Genomic DNA, 25,099 nt, shown 5'->3' on the forward strand with positions numbered 1-25,099 from the left:
TGCCCACCTACAGCTTGAGAAGACCATTGCCACATTCTGGTCCTTGTGGGAAATTCTTATTGGCTGTCAACCGTGGAAGCACTTTACTGATGTTTTGTGTGCAATACTTTGATTAGAACAGGTTTAATGTCTCCATATAATTAATAGTTGGAAATAACTCAATTACTAAACCTGTTCTCAAAATTGTAAGAGAATTTTTTGGGGGGAATTGGCAAGTACATGTGCTTGAGAATTATTGAGGGGAGGGCATTTTTGATTCCTCCCATTATGAATTCACAGCATATATGGCCAAAGGCCTCTCTTCTTATGGGGAGAACTGGGATGCACACATGAGCAGGTCAGACTTGTTGGCCCCTTGGGTTGGCACTGGGTGGCCTCCCACAAGGAGGGCTGTTCAGCAGACAGCCTGGAGTCTGTGCCTCCCTCTGCCCGTGTTAGTAGTCTGCCCTGGTTGTGATATCATGCCCATGCATTCATGGGTTGGCCGACTCACAAATTCGTTAGCATGGCTGCCCTCTGTGAGCTGGGTTCCTTATACCCACTTCCCTCAATGCCTGCCATGAAGGAGATTAAGGGGAGTTGTAATGATCCCCATTTTATTATGAGGGAACTGGAGTACAGTGCTGTCAAGGCACTTGTCCAAAGACATATAGGTGGTAAGTGGCAGAGCCAGGATTCAACGTGGCATGTCCGTTTGGCACCAACGTCAGTGTCCTGTGCCTGACTCTTCAGTGGAGAACCAGCATGACACTGGACTGAGGAACCCACAGTCTAGCAGAGGAGCCAGAGACATGGGGGTGGGGACACACAAATACAAGATGGCTTTTGGGGGACAATGGAATAGTCTAGCTCTTGCTGGTGGTGATTGTGATTGAGTTATACCTAGTCAAAATTCATCAAAGTGCACTAAAAAGGGTGAATTTACTATGTATAAATTATATCTTAAGAAACCTGACTTTAAAGCAATACAGGAGAGCATGTGTTCAGGCTCAAATGACCTGTGTGGCAAGATGAATAAGTGTCCATTCAAGGTACTGCAGCCTGGGTGAGAGAACCGAAAAGGCTTTAGCTATGCAGAGACGGTGACAGAGGCCTCCCAGTGCAGGGGACACTGTGAGCAAGGAGATGGGGCATGTGCTGACCTTTGACTGAGAAAAAGACCAGGCTTCCTGTGAGAAGAGGGCTCTCAGAGGCACAAACTTAAGACACAGGACAGCAGCCCTGGCTTGCACATTCAAATAACATGAAGAATTTTGATACCTGCCTGAGATATCTTTCATGATGCTGTTCCAAAGAAATAGAATATGAGACATTTATAAGATCAAATTTTCTAGTAGTCACATTAAAAATGTAAACAGAAACAGGTAGAATTTTAATAATCTGTTTTATTTAACCAGCATATATTAAAGATCATCATTTCAACATGTAATCAGTATAAAAATTATTGACAAGATAGTTTACCCTTTTCATACTAGGTCTTTGAAATCCCATGTGATTTTACACTTTCAGCACATCTCACTTTGCATAAGCCACGTTTCAAGCCTCGTCAGCCACATGTGGCTGGTGCTGCCGTCCTGGGCAGCACAGCTCCAGTCTTGCCCATGGACTTCGTGAAGCATTTAGAGTCAATTTTCTTGGCAGTTCCCAGCAGCACTCGTCTTGCTGACATCCTGCCCCTGTTCTGTTTTGACCAGGGCCAGCTCCTGAGCATCTCTGCGGCCTATGGGGATCTGGAGACTGTCCGGTATCTTCTCACCGAGAGACTGGTGGAGCTGCCAACGGAGCCCACCGACGACAACCCAGCCGTGGTGGCAGCACAGTTTGGGCACACTGATGTTGTGCAGGAGTTACTCGAGTCTTTGCCAGGTAAATCCCAGAGCATGAGCTCTTCACCACCTCTCAGGGACTGCACTTCAAAATGTTTATGTCCTCACGCTGTTTACCAGTCATGAGATCCAGAAATCTGGGAGTATCCGTTAAAGCAGTTTTAGGTTCACAGAAGAACTGATGAACAAGTACCGAGAATTCTCATATACCACCTCCCACAGTTTCCCTATTATTTGCGTTTTGTGTGAGAGTGGTACAGTTGTTAAAATTGATGAACCAACCAATATTGACACATTATTACTAATTGAAGCCCATAGTTGACATTAGGGTTGTATATCTATGGCTTTTGACAAATGTGTAATGACATATTTCCACCATTATTGCATCATACAGAATTGTTTCACTGCCCTAATAATCATCTGTGTTCTACCTATTCATCCCTCTCTCTCCCAACCCCTGGCAGCCACTGATCCCTTTACTGTCTCCATAGTTTTGCCTTTTCCAGAATGACATATAGTTGGATTCATACAGTACGTAGCCTTTTCAGATTGACTACTTCCACTTAGCAATATGCATTCAAGTTTCCTCCATGTCTTTTCATGACTTGAGAGCTCATATATATATATATTTTTTTATTATTGAATAACATTACATTGTCTGGATGTACCATACTATGTTGCTTTTTTAAATAACAAGTTAATTTTTTCTCTGGTGGACTCAAGGTGTCCTGGTCTCCTTTGATTTCCCATGATGGCCTTGGATCTGTGACTACTGATCCAGGCATCACTGCAGCTATAGGCTGAGGCATTGCCTTAGCAGTGGTCTTGGGAGTTAGGATTTTGTGAGGGAGTGGGGCCAGCTTCATGGGTATGTGACAGTGCAGTCACACAGGGCCCTGCACTTAGAAGGGCCCCACTCTTGGTTTAACACTCTGCAGTTGCCCTCTTGAAATTTTTTTTTAAAGATTTTTTTTTTGATGTGGACCATTTTTAAAGTCATTATTGAATTTGTTACAATATTGCTTCTGTTTTATGTTTTGGTTTTTTGGCCATGAGGCATGTGGGATCTTAGCTCCCCAACCAGGGATCAAACCCACACCCCCTGCATTGGAAAGCGAAGTCTTAACCACTGGACTGCCAGGGAAGTCCCAGCCCTCTTGAAATTTTTAATAATTTTTAAACAAGGGACCCCATTTTTTTTGTTTTTTCTGGCTGCGTTGGGTCTTCGTTGCTGCGCGCAGGCTTTCTCTAGTTGTGGCGAGCGGGGGCTATTCTTCATTGTGGTGCACGGGCTTTTCATTGCAGTGGCTTCTCTTGTTGCAGTGCATGGGCTCTAGGCCCGCAGGTTTCAGTAGTTGCAGCATGCGGGCTCAGTAGTTGCGGCACGCGGGCCCTAGAGCATGTGGGCTTCAGTAGTTGCGGTGCATGGGCTCTGTAGTTGCGGCATGTGGGCTCTAGGGCGTGTGGGCTCTAGGGCGTGTGGGCTTCAGTAGTTGTGGCGTGCGGGCTCAGTAGTTGTGGCTCGCAGGCTCTAGAGCGCAGGCTCAGTAGTTGTGGCACATGGGCTTAGTTGCTCCACGGTATGTGGGATCTTCCAGGACCAAGGATCGGACCCATGTCCCCTGCATTGGCAGGTGGATTCTTAACCACTGCACCACCAGGGAAGTCCAAGGGATCCCATTTTTAAGTTTTGCATGGGACCCCACAATTATGCAGTACTACTATTAGGGGGTGTCCAACTATGTGCTTTGAGGTAGATTTGTGCTCAGATTTGGTTCCAAGCTGGCATGCCTCTCCTGTGCCTGGAAGCAGAATGAGTTTATGAACAGAAATCAGGGCACTGTTAGGGCCCATAGATGCTGTTTGGGTCGAGCAAGGTATAGGAGGGCAGGAAGGAGCCCCCAAGGAGCCAAAGCTGATTCCCTTTCCTCGGGGATCTCCAAGAGTAGCTCTGTTCTAGTCCCAAAGAGTCTATGCCAGCTGACTCACTCATCTCGTTGGACAGCTTACATTTATTGAGCATTTTCCAAGTACTGGACACACTGCAGAACTTGATAGACACAGAGGCTTTTTGAAAAGGTGATCCCAGTCCTTTAGTAGGTCCTGGTCAAGCAGAGGAAATTGAGGCAGAAAGGTGTAACCATGCGAAGGTTGAAATATTTACACAGTGGTTTGCAAGCACACATCAGGGAATGGTCTTGTCTGGGTGCAGGCTGGAGTCTTCAGAGGGAGCTGACATCTGAGCCAGGCTTTGCAGGCTAAGTAGGAGTTTACTTGGCAGATTAGCAAGGGAAGAGCCTGGTTTGCCTGCTTTTGCAGAGCAGGGAGCTTGGGTGGACCTGAGCATGTTCTCAGCTGCTCCCAGGGGTGTCCTGTCTTTAACTCAACTTAGGACAGAGCTGCTGAGGACTGAAGGAGTCCAGAGCATTGTGCTGGGCCCTGTGGGGAGTGCAGAGGTGGGCAAAACAGTTTGTGTTCTCTGGGAATTCCCAGCCTGTAGGGAAGGCAGCCACTGTCGGGAGTAAGGTAAGACAAGAGGCAGCTAGAGAATGAAGGCAGGGTTCAAGAAGAGGAGGGAGGAGAGGTCCATGGGGTGTGGGTACATCGTTGTGTAATTATGAACATCATTTGAAGGACATCATTATGTAATTCCTGGTCTTGTAGCTGAGCAGGGCTGAAGAGAAGGAGGAGGTGGAAAGATGGGCTCTATGAGTGTTGCTGGATTTGGGCCTCATAGAATACATGCAGGGGTTTGTATGGTTAAGAGAGCACCCTTTGGTTTTAGATAAAGCAGAACTTAAGGCTTGACTTTGCCATTTACCAACTGTGGGACCCTCAGCAAGTTCCCAAGTCTCCCTGAGCTTCGGTTTCCTCATATTAAAATTATGACTGTGAAATACAGGGCCTGCCTCCTAAGACTGACACACTTACATCCTCAACAGAAGTTAGCAGCATGACGACTGCACTTCTCATAGCTAGATATCTGGTAGTAATGGAGAGGGATAATTTGTTTTCTGTTCATATACCTCCTCCTTTGAATTGTTCATTTTAGTTATCAGTTGAGGGCAAAGAAGGGACATTTATTTAGCACCTGCTGCAGCCCAGGCATGATGCCGGGTACCTTATGTGTTGGGTTTTAATTCTTGCCTTCTCTGCCTCACCCCTATTTCCTGGTCAGTTTCCTATCACAGAGGGAGGGTCACTCTCTCCAGGCTTCAGAGCACTTTGATTCCTGAGGACTTTCCGCCTCTGGAAGTGAGACAGTGTTATGATGCAATTGGGAAGTGTCCATGTGGAGGATGAGATCGTTTTTCCATGGCAGCTAGATCCAAAAGACTTTGCACTACTTTGAACTTGAAGATATTGTAACATTTCAGCCCACGCTCTCTCTGTTCATTCAGTGTGTTAAGTGTTATTTTATCCTGGAATTAAGTAGGCAGTTCTTTCAGGGAGTAATTCTCTAAGTTTTAGGCTGATCTATTTTTTTCATCAAAGTATTTTTTTAACTTATGAAAGTAATATATGTATATTACAGATAATTTGGAAATGCAGAAAAGTGTTATTCCTCTAAGAACATAATGACATAATGAGTTATGTCAGGCACTTGACAGAGGTTATGACAATTTATTGAGTCAGGCACTTGACATACACTATGTCATGTAATCCTCACATTAAACTTGGGAGGTGGGTTGTTATTATTCCCACTTTACTGATGGGTAAACTGAGTCACAAAGAGAATAAGAAATTTGCCCAAGATGACACAGCTGAAATATTTTTTTTTAAATCTTTATTTTTGAGGTCAGATAAATTCACTATGTTTTTTTAAAATATTTATTTATTTATTTATTTGGTGGCACCGGGTCTTAGTTGTGGCAAGCGGGCTCCTTAGTTGTAGCATGCAAACTCTTAGCTGCAGCACACATGTGGGATCTAGTTCCCTGACCAGAGATCGAACCCAGGCCCTCTGCATTGGGAGTGCAGAATCTTACCCACTGTGCCACCGGGGAAGCTGAAAAATTTTAATCCTCAACTGCCTATCTCCAAAACCCATATCCCTAGGTGTGATGCTGGTCTAGGGATGAGGTCAGGGCTAGGGATGAGGAAGATAGTAAGGGGATGCTCTCAATCCCAGTACCCAGAGATAATTCTGCAGCACTGAAGGTAGTTCTTTCTAGTCTTATTTCCATTGTTAAGATCACACTGTTTTGAATGCTGCTTTTGAATGCTGCTTTTCCTCAGTTGGTGTTATTCGATGAGCAGGTGGGTTATAATGATGTGGGGAAATGTCATATGCAATTCAGAGGGACTATTCCATAGACACTGTCAACTGGACGGAAGCGAATTTCAGCTGGAAATAGGGCCGTGATCGAAGGGGATTTCAGAGCAGGAACAACCAGTCCCTTTAGCCACCCTCTCCCTTTGTCCTGTCATCCCCGCCAGGTCCCTGCAGCCCCCAGCGATTACTGAACTGGATGCTGGCCTTGGCCTGCCAGCGGGGGCACCTGGCGATGGTGAAGCTCTTGGTCCTGACGCACGGGGCCGACCCGGAGAGTTATGCAGTCAGGAAGAATGAGTTCCCTGTCATCGTGCGCCTGCCACTCTACGCGGCCATCAAGTCAGGTGGGTCCCCAGTCAGTCCGCCCATGAAAACCATCACCCTGTCGAGATGTGGGCCCATCCTTCACACTCAACTTCTGCTCTCCAATGGCCTTTGTGGAGGTTTTCGCAACTCCATTCTTTGCTTCTTCAAAAGGTCTGCCTCTTTCCTCCTTCCCCCTACTCACTCCTGCAAGGGGATTTCAGTGACAGGGACCAACCATGGCAAATGGGACCATCTTAGGAGGCACTTCAAAGGGCAAAGCCCCACAAAAGTTCTGTCACTAACAGGAACCTTCCAGTGTCAAGGGAGGTAATAGAGAAGTTCAACAGCACCAGTGCCCTTTTCATTTTTATTTCACATGTGAGTGTCTGCCCTTTTGGACAACTGTGACACACCCTGCATCCAAATGCCCTTAGCTCTCCACTTTCTGTCCTTTAGGGAATGAAGACATTGCCATATTCCTGCTTCGGCATGGGGCCTTTTTCTGTTCCTACATCTTACTGGACAGTCCTGACCCCAGCAAATATCTCCTCAGGAAGTATTTCGTCGAAGCAAGTGCCTTGCCCAGCAGTTGTCCAGGAAAAATAGTGAGTAGTCACTGTCTGTGGATGAATGGATAAAGAAGAGGTGGTGTATATATACAGTGGAATATTTTTCAGCCATGAGAAAGAAGTGCATCCTTCCATTTGCAACAACATGGATGGACTTTGAGGACATTATGCTGAGTGAAAGAAGTCAGACAGAGAAAGACAAATACTGTATGTTTTCACTTACATGTGGAATCTAAAACAGGCAAACCATAGAAACAGAGTAGATGGTTTGCCAGCGCCCTGGGGGGTGGGGCAAATGGGGAGATGTTGGTCATATAGCCAAAGTGTTGGTCACTTCAGCTATAAGTTCCAGAGATCTAATGTGCAGCACTGTGATTACAGCTAATAGCACTGTATTATATACGTGAAAGTTTCCAAGAGAATAAAGCTTAAATGTTCTCACCACAAAAATGAAATAGTAATTAGGTGACATAGTACAGGTGTTAGCTAAGGCTACAAGCGGTAATCATTCTGCAGTATATAAATGTATCAAATCAACAGATCATAACATCTTAGCTTATACAATGTCGTATGTCAATTATTGCTCAATAAAACTGGGAAAAAAACACATACAGGAATTAGTTCTAGTTAGTTTACCATTTTAATAACAAAAATAATATTGCATTGTTTACATTATCTTCAACTTGACTTTTTAAGTTTAGCACTCTATCACTGACTCCCCCTAGATCAGTCAATGTGGCTACATCTCATTCTTTTAAATACGTGCCTTAAGTCTAGAGTGAATGTAGCTTAGTTGACTCAGCCCTTTTCCTCTTGGTGGACATTTAGATTATTTCTGGTTTCACACTTTCACCAGCTTTACGTGGGGGTATCTATCCCCATACTTTGGCCAGCACTAGATGTCCAGGAGCCTTTTAATTTTCATCACTCTGATGGGTAAAAATGGAATCTCCATGTTTTAATGTCCATATTTCTATTCTTAATAATATTGAACATCTTTTCATATCATCATCAATTATTTGCTTTTCCCTTTATGTGAGTTACCTGTTACAGTTTGTTGATTATTTTTCTCAAGGATTACTCACCTTTTCCTTCTCGTTTTGGAGAGTCTTTTTGTATGTTAGAGATTTTAAGCCTTTGTTTATCATACATGTTGCCAATATTTTTCACAATCCATTATTTGTCTTCTGTTATCTTTTGAGATAACAAAGATATAAGAATATATAATCAAATATGTTTGTTTTTTCCTTTATGGCATTTGGTTTATATAAGAAAGTCATTTCCCCCTCGATTTAATATAAATATTCTCCTAGAGTCTTTTATACTATTTTTACTCATTTATTTTTTATATTTTAAGCTTTAATTTTTCTTGTATTTATTTGTATATGTGGTTTGAGGGAGGGAATCTAGCATTCCTCTCTTCTAGGTGGATGATCAGTTATTCCAGCACAATTTTTAAAATAAACTTTGATTTTCCCTCTGAATTGAAATGTCACTAATGCCATTTCCCCCAATATATACCTGTATACATTTTGGGATTCTCTGCACTGGTCCACTGGCCTATTAATCTGTTTCTGTTCAAATGCTATACTGTTTTGATTATAGGCATTTCATTTAAACCTTACAATCTGTTAATGCAACTTTTCTACTCCTTATTTGCTTTTTTCAAAAATATCTTGACTGTTATCAGACATTCGTTCTTCCATTTTGTGCATTTCCCATGGTGACTCCCATGGCAATTTGTGCTGCGTTTATGTTCTTTGATGGGATTTTATAGTTTTCCTCATAAAGATTTCCTGAACCTATTTTGTTTATTTATTATTGTTTTTGCCACTGTTTGAATGGAATATATATAATTCTTACCCATTTCCAGCCTAATGTTGCTGGTACGAAGGAAAGCTCTTCTGTTTATTTATTTGTTTTACCCAGTCCCCTTACCAACTTGTCTTACTAATTCAGTTTTTAGAGGAGTTCCTTGAAACTTTTAGGTATATTATCAAGTCATCTGCAAATTTAAAGCAGGTTTAAAGCAAGACAGTCTTTTCTAATATTTACTTAACTTACTTTATTTCATGGCTTACTGATTATCAGCAGAAATGTCAAAAGTTGAATCATCTGAAAAGAGCAGATGTATCTCTCTTGTTCCTTTTTTTAAAGGTCTTGGCATCAGCAGTTTATGGTCATTTGCTGTAGATTTTTGGTAAATAGACTTGTTATATTTAGGTAGTTTCCATGTGTTCCTTTTTGCTTAGGATTTTTATTAGGAAAGGTTGCTGAATTTTGTTGGATCTCTTTTTAGCAGCTATGGATATATTCACATAGCTTTTCTACTTTAATTTGTTTATGTAATGAATGATGATGATAGATATTGACCCAATATTGAAATCTTGTAATAATGCTAATTGGTGTTTTTACAGCTGGATTTGACCTATTGATATTTTATTTACAGTTTTTGCATCTATATTTATAGGTGAATTGATCTATAATTTTCTATTTTTATTATCTTTATGAGATTTTGGTATAAGACTATGTTAGCTTTACAGAATGACTTAGGGAACTTCCCATTTTATTACAATCTGGAGAAGTTTCATAGGAATTATTTATTGTTAAAGATTGATTAGATAAAGCAGGTCTTTGTTTTGGGACTTCTTTTGAAGTCATTGATCAGTTCAGGTTGTCTGCTTTTGCTTATGTGCAGTTCAGGAGGTTATATTTTGGTAGAAAATCATCCATTTCCTTTAGATTTTTTAATTTGCCATCATAGTGTGTTACATTTACCTTTTTTGGTAATTCTTTTCTTCTATATTTGTAGTTATACTCCCATTTATGCTGTTGATTTATGATGTTGAACAGTTTTACTTTTTCTCTTCTGAATTTAATCAGACCAGCCAGGGATTTATATATTCTAGTGGTCCTACCAAGGACCTAGATTTTCTTTATTTTTTATTTTTTTATTTTTTTCAGTCTTAAAACGAGTATGTTTAATTATTCAAGGAGATAAAAAAAGGAATAGAAAATAAGGTAAATAAGAGTAAATGATTATTTTTAAAAGAAAAAGATAGGCAGATTTTAAAGAACCAAATAGAAATTCTAGAAATAAAAATTAGACTAAGCATAGCTAAAGAGAGAATACATGAAAACTAGATCTGAGAAAATCAACCAAAATGCAAGTGAAATATTTAACTGAAAAACTAAGTGAAGGAAAAATATTGAGAAGAGACAGGAAGTATAGAATGAGAAGTTCTAATATACGTTTAATAGGAGTTCCAGAAGATAATAGAGGAAATGGTGGAAAAGAATCTTTTGAGTGATGCTAACTTCAATATATCCATGAGCATCCAATTCAAAATGGTAGCCTAACATCAACATAATAAATAAAGATAAGCTCCTACCTCAGTGCCTAATAGTGCAAGTGTAGAGCAGGAAGGATAAAGACAGGATCCTTCGTCTGATCCTCAAAGCTACCAAAGAGAACAGATGGATGGCCAGCTGAGGAATGACAATCAGATGGACATCAGCTTTCTCACTGGCAACAACCACAGAGTCTCCCCGCAGCTAAACGTCATTTAGGAATGAAGGCAAAAATTGTGACTTTTCTCAAATGTACAAATATAAACAACTTCACTCCTCACAGGCCCTCATGAAAGAACTACGGAAGGATACAGATAGGCAAGAAAGAGAACGAACCCCAGGAGTAAAGGGACCAGAAGCAGTTATGAGCAAATCAATCAATCTAAGATTTTCTTTATTTTTTTATGATTTATTTTGTTTGTTCCTTCATTCATTTTGGCTTTTATCTGTACTGAAACCTTCTTGACATCTTCTCTGAGTGTTTGGTTGATGGTGTTGTGGTCAAGGTGAGGCTCTGGCAGGAGACTTCCTGGCTCTAATCCGGGGTCCAGGCCTCACTACTCTAGGACCTCCATCTGGTTACTTACATCTCTGGGGCTTGGTTTCCTCATCTACTGATTTTTATCTAGTTCTTCATATAATTCTAGAAGTTTTTGCTTCATACACCTGGTTTATGGCTTTATGACCCATTTTAACGTATTTCATTATATCAAATATCTGCCTTAATCCTGTCGATGCTTCTATCCTTAAAATTGGGTTTGTCTGCTCTTCACATGGCCACACTGCTCTTTTTTCTTTGCATCAACCTTGTTTAAGTTTCCCCAGCCTTTATTTTCAGTTTTTATTTTGTCTTAGGTGTATTTTTTGTAAACAGTATTGAGTTTTTAATCCCATCCGAGACTGTGTCTTTTGAAAGAGGAACCCACCCAATTCACATTTGTGTGGGACCTGTCATATTGGTTTATTCCTCCCATCTTTTTGATTATATGTATTGCTATTTCCTTTTTACTTTTTTCTTATCATTGCTGGTTTCCTAGTTTCTAGAGAACACTGATATTCTATTTTCCATAACTTGTTAGCTCTCTGTGCCTTGGCTGGTCTCAGTTATAAACAGAGTTAATCATTGTATCTACCTTGGAGGCCAGGTGTGCACTTAGCACAGGGCCTGGCACATAATAAGAGCTCAATAAACATTAAACATCAGCTTCATGTTGCAAAAGGAAATAAATAGTGATCATCTAACCCTTACATGTGTGTAGTGTTCAGTGTTTTTCCCAGCACTTTCTTTTCATATGTGATCCATACAACACTTTAGTAAGAATTGCAAGAAATATAATCTGTTTACCAGATGAAAGTATTGAGGTTTAGAGATATTCTGTTACTTGTCCAAGAACAGAAAATATTAAACAGTGATACTCAGACCAGAACCTGAGCCTTCTTAACTTGGGGATTTTCTCATTTCATGATTCCTGAACTGCACCTCCCAGATCTTTCATGTAGATCAGTTGTTCTCACACTTTTCTGTAATTGGAATTCCTGGGGGCTTTTTAAAAATCCTGATGTACAGGCCATACCGTACACTAACTAAATCTGAATCTCTGGGATGGGACCCAAATCAGTAGTTTTAAAAACTCCCCAGATGATTCTAATGTGTACCCAGTGACTTGCATTTTCTTGGCTTAAGGTTAAAAGCAGAAATGGTTGACATCTGTATCTGTGATCTTTTCTACGGGTAACTCCTGCTAATTTGCCAAGATAGGGATAGAGCATGGAAGTGATTATTGCATTCTGCAAAGGAGAAGACAAAGAAAAGACAATGTTGCTTTTCTTCTCCTTTGCCCTTTTGGGTAGAATAGGAAGAGAAAATGAAATTACAGTGCAACCTGAGTCATAAAGACTCCTTGGGCTTCCCCAAAGCAGGTGGTATTTTTTTTTTTATTCAAGTGAATTTCAAACTCAAGGGCCTTGCAGTGTGTGCAGCCAGTGTGTGCAGTGTGTGCAGTGTGTGCAGCCAGTGTGTCTGGCTGCCATGATCTCTAACCTGTGACAACACTTTCCTTCTGTGCTGCCAGCAGAAGAGAGGGGGTTAGCGCGGAGGGGTCCAGTGTCAGGAACGATGACTCAGAAACCAGAGGTAAGTGCTTCGACCTTCCCAGGTGTGCAGTGGAGTTGAACTGGCATATTTTGTTCAGAATATTAGACAAGGGCAGGCACTGAAAGGGTGCTTTGCTGCCATGTGTACACAGCCTGAAAACTCCCTTGCCTACTGGCATTCGTGGCAGTGACCTTGCTGAAGCAGTCATCTTGTTTTTTTCTGTATTTGTGTTCTGCCTCCCCCACTAGCTAGTTGATATTTTTTAATGTAATTGCTGCCTCTGTGGAAGCCACGGCCAGTCGAGGTTCACCACGCCTCTGTGTCAGGCACAGCCTAGTTCTCAGGCTGCCAGAACCTGCCTCTGCTGGCAAACGGGGAATGGCTGAGAAGCCCACGTTGATTTTCCACTGGCAGCGGGCGGGCTGCTCAGTTAGGTCTTGATGGTGTTTGGAAAGGAAAGTCTGAGAGCGCACACCACATGGTCTGGACTCTTTTAAAAGAGCAAAAGCGAAGCCAAGTCAGACCTGGCCAAAGCCATTCCTGGCTCTGGCTCATGGGTGCCCTTCTGGAAAACCGCCAAACCTTTGCCTGAATGTTTAATGAGTCGGCCTGTGTTCCTGGTGACTGTCCTGTCAATGTTTGCTTTGTTGCCATGAGAAACAGCACTTTCATGCCGGCACACCCGGGAAGGAGCAGGAAAACAGAAATGCCAGGAGAGGTCTAAGCGGGGCCTGAACTAACCCCGGTGTTTGTCCCATTCAGCAGTTAGAGGGCTGGGCCGGAGGGCACGCTGGGCTGTTCTGAGTATAGGAGTAAGTGCACAAGAGCTGAAGTTGATTCTGAAACTACACAGTTGGGGAATTATTAATTTTCTTTACAAGTCCCTAATGATTTCAAATCTGGCAGCAAACCTAGAGAGGATCACTTATTACTACTACTACTACTACTATTGTCATTTTTGGATCAGCTCTGGCTTATGATGCACCTTAAACATTCCTAGTGACTGGCCATTCAGATGCCTGTATCTGTGCCCAAACATCCTGGCTGCACATTTTGGGAGCTGAAGCAGCCCTTCTCCATCAGAGTGATCTGGTGGGTCTGAGGATTTGCATATATGGGATACTCAGAAAGGGCAGGCTGCAGCAAGTGTGATTGCTCAGCCTTTGCTGGGGCCTTCATGAGCAGCTGACCAAGGGCTACTGACATTGTGAGCACTAAGGCTTCTGGGGAACATCCTTGCCCAAGGTTAGGCCTAGTGTTTGGTACAAGAGTCTTATTCAAGAATTTTACACTCTCCAGAGCATTTCTACATCTACACCTTGCACCTTCTCAGCTCCTCTCGTCCTCCTCACAGCAGGTGGTACTGTCTCACAGAGCAGATGTAAGTCTCTGGGGCAGTAGGGCCCCAGCAGGTGAGAGGCAGCACCGGGAGCAGCCTGACTGCCTGTGGTTCGGCCTTTTCACCACCGGCTTGTGTGAAAGGAAGAGCCTTCACCTGCCTTCTGAGAGTTATGAGATCAAACTCAGAATTATTATGGGCCTCTTCCATCAGCTCCACTTTTCCTGTGCCCTGAAATTTAGCCAATTATCCTACTGTTTTCTCTAGTTTCCAAATACCAAATCTTTTCCCACTCTCATGCCCCATTCATACGCTTTCTCTATGGAATAGACTCGCCACTGTGACGTTGTCCACATGGTGAGTGCTTCCTAGAACTTGAGAACAGATAGCGAGGGTCACAGGGTAGAACAGTTGAGCAGGTGCACTGTGTAACCGTTCAGGTAGGTGTTCCTGGTGGCCTGTCCCACTAGATCATCACACATAATACAAAGCAGCAGTTATGCAAAACACTTACATTTAGTTTACAATGAGAAAATGATTCATAGAGATGCAGAAATACTAAAACTATTATTTGAACTTATGTGACAAACTAGAAAACACAATAAGGAAAGAATAAGAAAACATTATCAAATGTCATTGGAACTATTGGATATCAGCATAGACAAGTACATTCATAATGATGTAAATAAATTCCAGACAGGTAAGAGTTAAGCACTGGAAATTCATCAGAATATACTTTCAAAAAGCAAATTTATTCCAGTTATAGAAGAAAATGATTCCATTTCAAAATTTTAAAGATATATAAAGATGTATAAAGATGTATAGTCACAAATAAGATAAATGATATATATATATTAAAATTATTTATAGTAAAATATAATTTTACTATAGTATACTAATATAGTAAAATATAATTTTTAAAGAAATTTTAAAAAGGAAAACATTAGCAGATACTTGAGAATAAAGAATTGACAGAAACTGAAATCCAGAAAACACCATTGACGCAATTATATGTCAGTTGATAATTGAGTTTAATTCAGTCAGTGTTTATATATCACCTACTAGTTGCTTGGGACTCAGCAGTGCCCAAGCCAGAGCCACGGCCCTTGCTGTCACATTGCTCACAAATGCCCTTGGGTAAGAAGTTAAGAGATACGAACAGTTAATTTACACATGAGAAAACACAGATAGTAAATCATGGCATGGAAACATATACAATCTTATTGGCAATTACAGAAATTCAAATTAAAATGACTTGAAAGTACCATCACATACCTACTAAACTCGCAAAAATAAATATAAATGCTGAGTAAGGCACTTGGCAGCGTCAAAGAGAAAGGGACACCAAAGCCTTGCTGCTGGCACTATAAATTGGTTCTGTATGTGTGGAAAGTAATTGGCGTCATGTGACAAAAGCTATAAAACTCTTTTCTCCCAGAGAACAGCTCTGAATTTGGTATTTCCTTTCTGAAAGATACCTCTAGGATGTAACTCAAAAGAAAAAAAAACATAATTGCCACAACTGTACTGCTCAAAGCACTGCTATCTATAAGAGAAGCTAGGAGAACAAAACCCAAATGTCCAGCAGCAGGGGGAACTCTACTGGCCATGATTACCCGCAGGGTGGACACCACACAACAGGGACAAGCGTGCCTGTCTCCTCATGCTCAGCACAGCGCTGCTCCTGGACACCAGCACTACCTCCACACCTCAGCCGTACACCACGTCCTCAGGAAAGCCTGCCCCAGCCCACAGGCCGGGTCACATCCCCCCTTCCATCTCTTAGAGCTTCCTGCCATTTTATTCAGAGCACTTAACAAAGTTTGGGGTTGTCTGTTCTGGTGACTTTCTTGTTTAATGTCAATTCCCCCATGTGACTGGAAGCTTCGTGAAAGCAGGGATTTGTCCAGCTTTGCTCACCCTATGTTTGCCCCTCAGTGTAGGGCCTGGAACAGGAGGAGGAGTTGGATGCTTGGATGGATAGATGGATGGATGGATGGAAAATGGGTGGGTGGGTGGACGGATGGATGGATGCATGGATGGATGCATGGATGAATAGGTGAATAGATGGATGGATAAAATTTTATATATGTAGTAAACTTCCATTTACATAGGACTTCATGACTAACAAAGTACTTTGCCAAATATTCTACTTTAATCTTCTGTACAAGTCTGTGAGGTAGAAATTTTTGTCTTTATTTAAAAGTTGAAAAAAATAAATAAATAAATAAATTTTTAAAAGTTGAGGAAACAGGGTTCTCTCAACAGTAAGTTGAATAACTTAGTAACTGCAGAGATAGTATTTTTATTTCTTGTTTTTTTCTCTCTCTTGCATATTGCTATTGGCAAAATTCTTGAGTTGGAAGGGAGATTTTTTTGGTAAGTTTCCTATTTTTCAAAGGAATGACTGAAATACTACAGGGAAAAAAGCACAATGTTGATTTAAAACAAACCTTTTTTATCTATTTTTAAGAATTTTAGCGAAGAAAAAGTGATAAATTTTATTAACTATGTTTTGGCGTTCAGATGATTAAAAGAGGGCCACTTTTCTTTAACAAAATGTGCTGATGGTTTTCCATAAGTTACCACCAACAGTGCTATTTTCTTGGTATAGACCCTCCTTGGTTGCAGAACTGAAACCTTTGAGTTCACTTGTTGATTTCCATTAGGGAAGATTTTGTTACAGTTTTTGCGTCCATGTGTGTACATGCAGTTGGCTAGAATTTTAATGGCTCTTGCAAAGTAATTGGTTTTACTCATAAAATAAAGTGAGTCTTCTGTTAAGGAACCATGTATGTAACACAGAGGCTATTTGTTCTTTGAAGATTGGATTGAAAAAGAATTACATTGAATTAGGGGCCTTTGGAGAGTGATTGTTTAGTTTCCTTATTTGTTTGTCTCATATACATTATTTTGTTTTTTCTCTTATTGTGTCACTTTGAGAATTTTTTATTTTGGAATTAAATTTTGCATTTCAACATCATTATTTGGTTTGTTAGCTCTGGCTGAGGACATCTCCCACAACTTAAACATTGTTTTTCAGCAGTTGTTAGATTGTCATTTTCATTCTTAGATTATTAAGGTACTTTTACTTTTAGTCAATTGATTATCAATTTTATTATTTTCCAACAACTCTAGAATTGGTTTTATTTACCAACTTCCTTGTTTTTACCTCATTTTGGTTTTTCTATTTTTAGTCTAATTTTGTTTTCATTTCCCTGCTTTCTTTTAGCTTTCCATTCTAAGCAGGGCAGAGCTAGTTTATCATGCTTCACTTTTTCCTTTTCGAACTGTGATCAGAGTTGTTCGTTTTTTTTCCCCATTACTTGTGATGTTTTTGTTGTTCTAAAAATATATTCTACTGTTGTGAATTGGTTTTCTCTCCTACCCAAGCATTATTTGAAAGGGCATTTTTAATGGCCAAATAATTGGACACCTTTTAATTCTGCTTTCATCATTGGTCTCTACCTTTACTTTGCCTTTGTCCAGGCATAAGATATGTAGGAAGCTTGCCCTTTTCCCCCCTTTTTTTCCTTTTAATTTTGCTTCTTACACAGAATGTAATCAATTTATGTGCAAGTTCGTACTGATTTGAAAACAGAATTCGTTCTCCTGTCCCCTAGTATTTGGTCATCTCCCATTCTTATTGTAGTGTCCTCCATTCATTTTTTGCATATTTGACCTATCATATCCTGCTAATATTTTTCTTGAATTTTCATGGGTTTGTTTTTTACAAACTTGTCCTGGGTTGGAACACAAAGATTTAGCATAGTTGTATTTTGGGGGTTGTGGTTAAGTGTCTTTATCATTATTGAGTCACCTTGGTTATCTCTCCTAATGCCTTTGAAATCGTGTCAGCTATTCCATGGCCATGTGAATGAACATGGTGCCTGGTAGGAAGGGACCAGACAGAACATTAGGCACCTGAATCGTGATCCTGGTTCTGTTACCTTCAAACAGGTCAACTCACTGAGGCTCTTTATGTGCAAATTGTGCTTACAGGGTTACTGTGAGGGTCATTTGAAAAAGTTCTGTGCATGCATTGCAAAGAGTCACCAGGAAGGTATTATCATGTGATCACAGCTCAACTTCCAGAAGGTTCCCCTACAGGGTTCAGGTTTGAGTGTGCCCTTGGAGGCAACAGACTGTTCCTAGTTGACTATTTAAAATGCCATTGTAGGTTTGCTTGTAAGTTATTTTTGTACTTACATTTCTCATTGATCTGGCTTCCTTGGTTATGTTTCCCTTTTTGTTTGTTTGTTTGAAATTATATTGGTAGCTAACCACTACTAATTCTGACATTTATAATATTTTTAGCAGGCAGGCTTTTGTCAGAACTGATTTCATTTTTTTCCTCTCACTAAGTCGTTTAATTTAATTTAAGTCATTTAAGTGAGTCATTTAATTTATCTTCCTTCTGAGTTTAGAAGGAAGGCTGTCTTCCCCTTTTCTCTTTTCCTCTCCCTTCTCTTACTCCCTTTAGTATTCTCAGGTCATTTTCGAAATTCTCCTTTTACACCATAGAGTCCTCCCAGACTTTTCCCTAAGTTAATGACTGGTTTTACTGTCCTTTTCCCACCTTTTTATTATGTTTCTAATCTGCTTATCTTAAGAGACATCCTTCTAGCTTTCAAGACTCTCTGCTTCTTTCATTTCCTTTCTTAATCTGTGGGCTTCTGTTGATGGAAAGTTCCGGATTCTCAGGTCTTGACTTCTCCAATTGTCATTTGACTTGTTACCATCTGTATCAGTGCCACCGTAACAAAGTACCAAACACTGGTTGGCTTAAAATAACCGGAATGTATTGTCTCGAGTTCTGGAGGCTGGAGTCTGACATCAGGGTGTTGGCAGGGCCGTGCTCCCTGTCACAGCTCCAGCGGAGGACCCCTCCCTGCCGCTTCCTAGTGTCTGGTGGTTGCTGGCAGTCCTCAGTGTTCCTTGGCTTGTAGACCCATCACTCCAGCCACATGCCATCCTCCCCGTGTCTTCTCATCATCTTCCCTCTGCACACGTCTGCCTCTGTGTCTAATCTCCCCTTTCCATAAGGACAGCAGTCATACTGGATGAGGGCCCACCCTAATGACCTCATTTTAACTTGATTACCTCTATAAAGACCCTATTTCCAAATAAGCTCAAATAAGCTTTTTCTCAGGTACTAGGGATTCAACATATCTTTTTCAGGGACACAGTTCAGCCCATGACACCATCCTTGTGGCTGTCGCTCCATTGCCCTTGGCCTGGTTCGCCCGCCGTGGCCACCTCACGTGCACAGGTAGATGGCCAGTCAAGGTCCAGGCTCCTTCTCATCCTTTCACTTACAATGCCCCCTCCCTCCTGAGAGCCTGTCCCTGCCAGGGTGCAGGTCCTTGAGCAGTAGGCGTTTGGAAGCCTTGCATGGGGGGTTCTCCAGGGCCGAGGATGTGGGGCATAGTCCTCGTTTGCCACGGCCCTCACCTGCACAGGGAGACTGGGCCAGAGTTGCTGTCTCCAGCGTGCTGATCCCCTGTCCAGCTGACTCCACCTCACTTAGAGCCTCCTCTGACAGTCTGGGCTCCCGAAAGACACTTGTAGGCTTGAAATTTACCCCAACTTGTTGGCATTCATGCACAGATCCCCTTCTGCACAGTCACTGATATCACTCAGGTGGCTTGGGATATGTCTTCAGATTCTGCGACTGGCTCTGCTGCTCTGAGCACCTTCATTTTTAGAGTTTCTTTTGGCTTGTTCTTCAGACCTTTTAGTGAGTCTGTTCCTTTCAGATTAGACCTGTTGGTTTTGCACTCCTCCGGCTGTCTGGTGCCCTGACTGTTCCTTCACATGTCAGAAGGTGGCTCTTGTCTTCCTGGCTGGTTCAACAAGGAACCACCACCCAGGAATCTGCTTACCCACAAAAAGAAAGTTTTGGGTTTTATGTAGGCCAAGGGTTCATGAATACATTTTAGAACATTCTATGTATTTCTCCACCATTTTAACACGTGTGTCTTGACTGGAAAGACTAATTCTACTGACTGTCTTTTTTGTGTCATGCTGTACTGTCATTGAGCTCTCGTCTGTCCCCTCAAGGGACAGTGAGATGGGAACACAGGGAGAAGAGATGCAGATTCTGCTTTGTGGGCTCAGTAGAGACCTAGTAAGGAGGCAGTGTTGGAACTTGCTCTTGTGAGTTCTCAAAATTGCAGAGGCATCCCCCCCACCAGCATTGGGACAGAGAACCCTTCTCTGTGTCTGCTCAGGGGCCAGTTGCCAGCCCCACAGTTCTCAAGGTTAAAGCCAGCCTAAAAACATTGTCAATTTCAGCCCTTCATGAACAATTATATTCTTCAACCATAAGGGTTGCACTGACATAAAAGCATGAGAGATGTCATTGTAGTCCACTGGCTCATTCACTGTGATATTTTTGTATGGAAGCTTCAGGCAGCATTATATAAAGGCTGGTAATTGCCCTCCTGGACCACAGCTTCCATCGCAGGACAAGGAGACCTTCTTATGCAGAGGTAAACCCAAACATCACTTTCTGTAATGAGCCAAGTGCCCTAGTCCTTCTTGAACTGGTCCTGGTCACCACCACTGCCTTGGAAAGCAAGTTTCTTAAGTCATCGTACAGTGTCTTCTGGGAGAGCAGTACTTCCTTCTGTTTGGCCCAAAATTGAAAGGGCTCATGCTTAAGGACCAACATGAGCATATTCTCTGTTTCCTCCGGAGAGATGTGCCTTAACCGTGGCATTGTTGAATTTTGGGGATCTCCACAGCCAGCTGTCTTTGATTTTGCGGTTCAGCGTGCATGGATTTAATTATACAATTGCTGGCTTCTCCCCCTCAGAACCTGGTTTATTGTGATCCTGCCCGGACTAAACATAAATAAGTAATGAGGGCTTGCCCAGCTACATTTCCATGTCAGGTGTACTGTGCATCCTTTCTCCTTCCTTCTCCCCCTCTGCCACTTTGGAAAAACTTGCGCACCTTATAATGTTCGTGCACCAAATGGAAAGTAACTTGTATAAGTGAAAGTTTTCAGACTAACCCAAGACCAGGTACAAATCCTACATGTTTTTCCAACCACCATCCAGCCCAGAAGTCTTTTCACAAGCATGTCTGAATTCTGAGTGTGTCATCATGTTTTCTGACTTCTTGCTTTTTACTACCTCTCCCTGGGCTTGAGTTTCACAAATTTCAATCCTGCAGAAACTCTGGTGGGTGTAACACCTAGAAAGAGCTCAGTTTTAGGAACTGGCAACATCTGCTTCCTCCTCTTCCTCATGTCTAGAGAATTCAGTGCCACACACAGCCACTCTCTTGTTATTGATGATTTACTTCTGATAAATAGTACCTCCCAAAGAAGCACAAGAGGCTTCCCTGCAGGTGTTCTTTCCTGGCTTTCTGGTCAACATCACATACTCTTAGTCCTTGAAAGGTGACTAGATGCACGTTCAATACACACACAGCTCTTCCCTTCGAGACATAAACTCCCTGAGCCGGTTCCATCTGCAGCATCCATATCTTCAACCCCAGTGCCTGACAGGCTGGCCTGCACTTGGCAGTGCTCAAGTAAACGCTGCTGACTGTGAAGCAAGATGGCATCCTTGTTACCTAATTGGGGGCTGTAATGCAGACACTTACTGGGGGTGAAGAAGGTGGTCCTTGCCCCAGGGCTTTCAGGATTAGTAGGATTTAGATAGGAGGGTGGAGGGCTGTGAACTCCAGGGGAGAGAAAGCAGAGCAGGGAGCACCCTTTCCCCTTTGTCGTGGTGGCAGGACAGGGTGCAAAGGCAGAGGCCAGCCCACCTGCAGAATCTGGGATCCTTGAGTGACTTCATGACACCCACAATCAAAAGGAGACCAGCTCTCTGGTGAAAACTTGCAAAACTCTCTTAGCTCCAGTCCCACCAACCTTGTGTCTCCTGCAGCCCCAGAGCACCCTGGCAGCCCTTTGGCACATTGGCCAGTCAGGTACTGACAGTAAGTTCACTGTCAGGCCCACACAGCCTTCCTATGAATTCCAGTCCACTTTCTGAGCCCTATGGTTCATTTATGAACAGGCAGTTTCTGTACTTCAGTTGGCAATTTCCCCTTGGTCTTGAATCCTCTGCTCTAGGAGTAGGCCCATTCCCCAGTTTCTTCTACCTAGAACAAATTATTAACCCCACCAGCCATCTGCCAACAGGAGCACAGAGGGTGGGCAGAGGTCGTGGAGGAGACAGTGAGACAGAAATTTGGGAAGTGATTGGGGCAGATTGTGGAGGTGTGGGGCTGTCTGGGGAGGGAGTTAAGGTGTTCTGCTGCAGGCGGGCTGGGGCGCAGGAAGGCTGAGGGGTTTGAGTAGACCTTGGTATTTTAGGGTGATCGTTCTGGTTAGAGGTGTTAATAGATGGATTGCTGGTCCCAGTGGCTTGATTCTTTTCAGCACACAAACATTTATTGAGTGCCTGCTGCATGCTAGGCACGGTGCTGAGCTTCACACGCAGTCAGACAAAGTGCAGCACTGGAGATGCATGCAGTCCGGGTTCTGGATGGCCACACTGCCTGCTGGGGCAGCGGAGACAGAGATGACCCTTGGGCTGACTTAGTGCAGCACGGAATCCGCAGGCAGGTTCGTATAAGGGGAGTTGAGCCTGATAGCGCCTGTGAAAGTACCCACCTCCACCTCGACTGGCCCAAGGCCCCACATGGGGTTAGTTAAGCAAACACAGGGCTCCAGTCTCCTGAGGCTGAGCCTCTGCTCCTTATGCAGTTCTAGGCTGCAGCTCCAGGGTCAGAGGGCAAGAAGGAAATGCAGGAGGAAGATTGCCATTGTCAGGACAGAACATCTCAGCTGATCCTCCAAAGATGTGCTGCAACTGGTTTATGTCACAATAACAACCTGAATCTTTCCTGTTGTTTTATTTATTTTTGATGGCCCTTAGAGAGTTTTATTTATAGACACCTAAGGTTTGTTATTTAAAACCAAAAGCAGCCTCCTTTTCATCTTGCATTTGACTGCCATTTCAGTTCAGGCCCAAACTATTTGATATTGAATGACCAGAATGGCCACACAGGGTGAGTAGAGAAAGTCAGACTGCAATCTGGACACCTTGGATTTATGTCCAGCTGTCTGGCCCTGGACCTGGGGCCTGGATATGTCTTTGAGAACCCAGGAAGGGGAGGCAGCCAGACCCTTAGAGGGCCTTCTTTGACTTGGCATTGCAAAGACTGGCATGGCTCCTAGATTGGCTGTCATGATTACTCCAAGGCTCTCTGTGGGAAGCCATTGTCCTTCTCAAGAGTATAAGCCAGAAAGAATCCTGGGTCCAGAAGTGACCTAGATATCATCTGGTCCAAGCTGCTCATTTAACAGATTAAAACCAACAATAATAAGGTGAAGGGTGACACAACTATGAATTTTTATGTAAAGATTAGGAAGAAGCCAATGTGACTGGATTCAAGTTGGAGGCATCAGAATGCACTCATGTTAAATATAGGGTTGTGTTGGATCAATGGGCCAAGAAGCAGTGACAACCCAATAGCAATGAGCATACCCAACACCTAGATCTTGGTTTCTAAATACCATTTTCTGTTAAAGGGAATCAGGGCTGGTACTTGGAAAGGACCAGAGGAAACTTGAACATCTTATTTTATCAGGAAGTAAGTGAGTACCCAAAACTGATAGGGATATGTCAGAGGAACACAGAAGTCCCCTTGATGGGACTCCCAGTGGTCAAATTGGGGACTGACCATTGAAAGAAATAATGATAATAATCAATTATAATACTTTGAATTTAAAAAGGATCTGTGAGTCCATAGTAATATTTAAACAGGTGGGGAGGGACATACTTCTGTACAGAAGAATGACAGGTAACAAATGTAGACAGAATGGTAGTTTTAGAAAAATTACCACCTTGTAACCACAAATGTACTAAGTGAGTCAGGCCCTGATCAACAATGGATGCTGAAATCACTGGGTAAACTGATGTAGGAACATAAAATATTCACAGATAGTCTCAGAATATCACCCTGCAGATTGCTGATTAATCACAAAGAGTAAAATGGAACTTTACAAAGGAGGAATCTGACAGATACCACCTTAACCAAGGGATCAGACCATTAGTGAAATAACCTGACATCAGGTGCCCTCTGGTGGAGTTCAATTGGTAGGACTCAACATTGTCTGAGATTTTTGTCAAAAATGCTTAACTTGAATCTAAACATTAGGAAACAACTCAGTAAATTCAGATTATGGAATATTCTAGAAGACAACTAGAATGACCTGAAAACTTACAATGCCAAAGTTGGAAAAGACATTAAAAGGCATGAGGATTCTTCTAGATTAAAGAAAATAGAGACATGTCAACTAAATGCAATGTGTGATTCTTGATGGGATCCTGGATCAAGATACAAAATAGTTATAAAAGACATTTCTGGGGTATTTGGGACTATTTGAACATGGGTTGTGGATTTGATAATGTATTGATTTCATTTCTTGAAAATGATAAATATATGGTTGTCACATAGGAAAATATTCTTGTTCTTCAGAGATATATGTTGGTGTAAAGTGCCATGATAGCTATAATTTACTTTCAGATGACTCAGCAGATAAATGAAAAGTGTGTGTGCTTGTGTATGTGTGTAGAGAAAAAGAAGAAAAGGCAGATGCAGCAACATATTAACAATTGGTGAGTCTACAGTGCAGGGTGTATGAATGGGTAATCATGTGTCCTAGTTCAACTTCTCTGCAGTTCTGAAATTTTTCAAACTAGAAAATTATGGGGGAAAACAATAATGACAACAAAAACAGGCCTACACGTCAAGTCTATAAAAACCCCAAAAAACAAAACAAAACAAAAAACTGAGACTAAAGCTCCATTCGCTTGACCCAAAATCCAGTATACCATCGACTGTCTCTCTTCATCCAGGTGAATGGAGACAGAGACAGGCAGACAGAGACAGAGCCTCTCATCTACTTGGTTCAAAGACCAGAGCTTTGAGAGGGTGTAGTAGACGGAGCCTTTCCAATCCTGGCAAGTTAGCTAAGGGGGCGACAAAGATAAGGCACATATCGCCACCTTGTGGCCAGATAAGGAAGTCTGTCTGCTGCTGCCAATTTTGAAAGCAAACTTACCCCATGTTTCCGGTGTCTTTCCCAGTTGTTACATTTTCCCATTAGTGAAGAACTAATTTTTGTTTCTCTAATTTTCTGATACGGATTTCCAGCTGCTTTAGAGAAACAAGCCAAAAAGCCGATTTCCTTTCCCAGAAACCTCATTGAGCCCCAAATTCTTTGATGATCAAGAAGAAAGAGAAAAGCCCTGCTCATACACATTTAACCAGATCTCTTTTACCACCATATGCCAGCAAACTGCTGGC

General features: G+C 42.2%; 1 protein-coding gene across 5 annotated transcripts in view; it reads left to right on the forward strand.

Moving 5' to 3' along the window:
• The window catches only part of LRRK1 (leucine rich repeat kinase 1), a 122,970-nt gene that overhangs the window by 46,724 nt on the left and 51,147 nt on the right, over positions 1 to 25,099 (forward strand). For 4 of the 5 annotated variants that reach the window (XR_009007674.1, XM_057543869.1, XM_057543870.1 and 1 more), the window contains exons 4-6: positions 1,695 to 1,866; positions 6,267 to 6,446; positions 6,865 to 7,013. Coding sequence is in view for 4 of the 5 variants with exons in the window: in XM_057543869.1 (XP_057399852.1) it covers positions 1,695 to 1,866; positions 6,267 to 6,446; positions 6,865 to 7,013 (501 nt within the window). In the remaining variant the exon portion in view is untranslated. Of the gene's footprint in view, positions 1 to 1,694; positions 1,867 to 6,266; positions 6,447 to 6,864; positions 7,014 to 12,422; positions 12,463 to 25,099 lie in introns of those variants that run through there. The other variant, XM_028165711.2, reaches the window with a different exon arrangement.

Source organism: Balaenoptera acutorostrata, chromosome 3, assembly GCF_949987535.1.
Source record: "Balaenoptera acutorostrata chromosome 3, mBalAcu1.1, whole genome shotgun sequence".
NCBI classification, from domain to species: Eukaryota; Metazoa; Chordata; class Mammalia; order Artiodactyla; family Balaenopteridae; genus Balaenoptera; species Balaenoptera acutorostrata.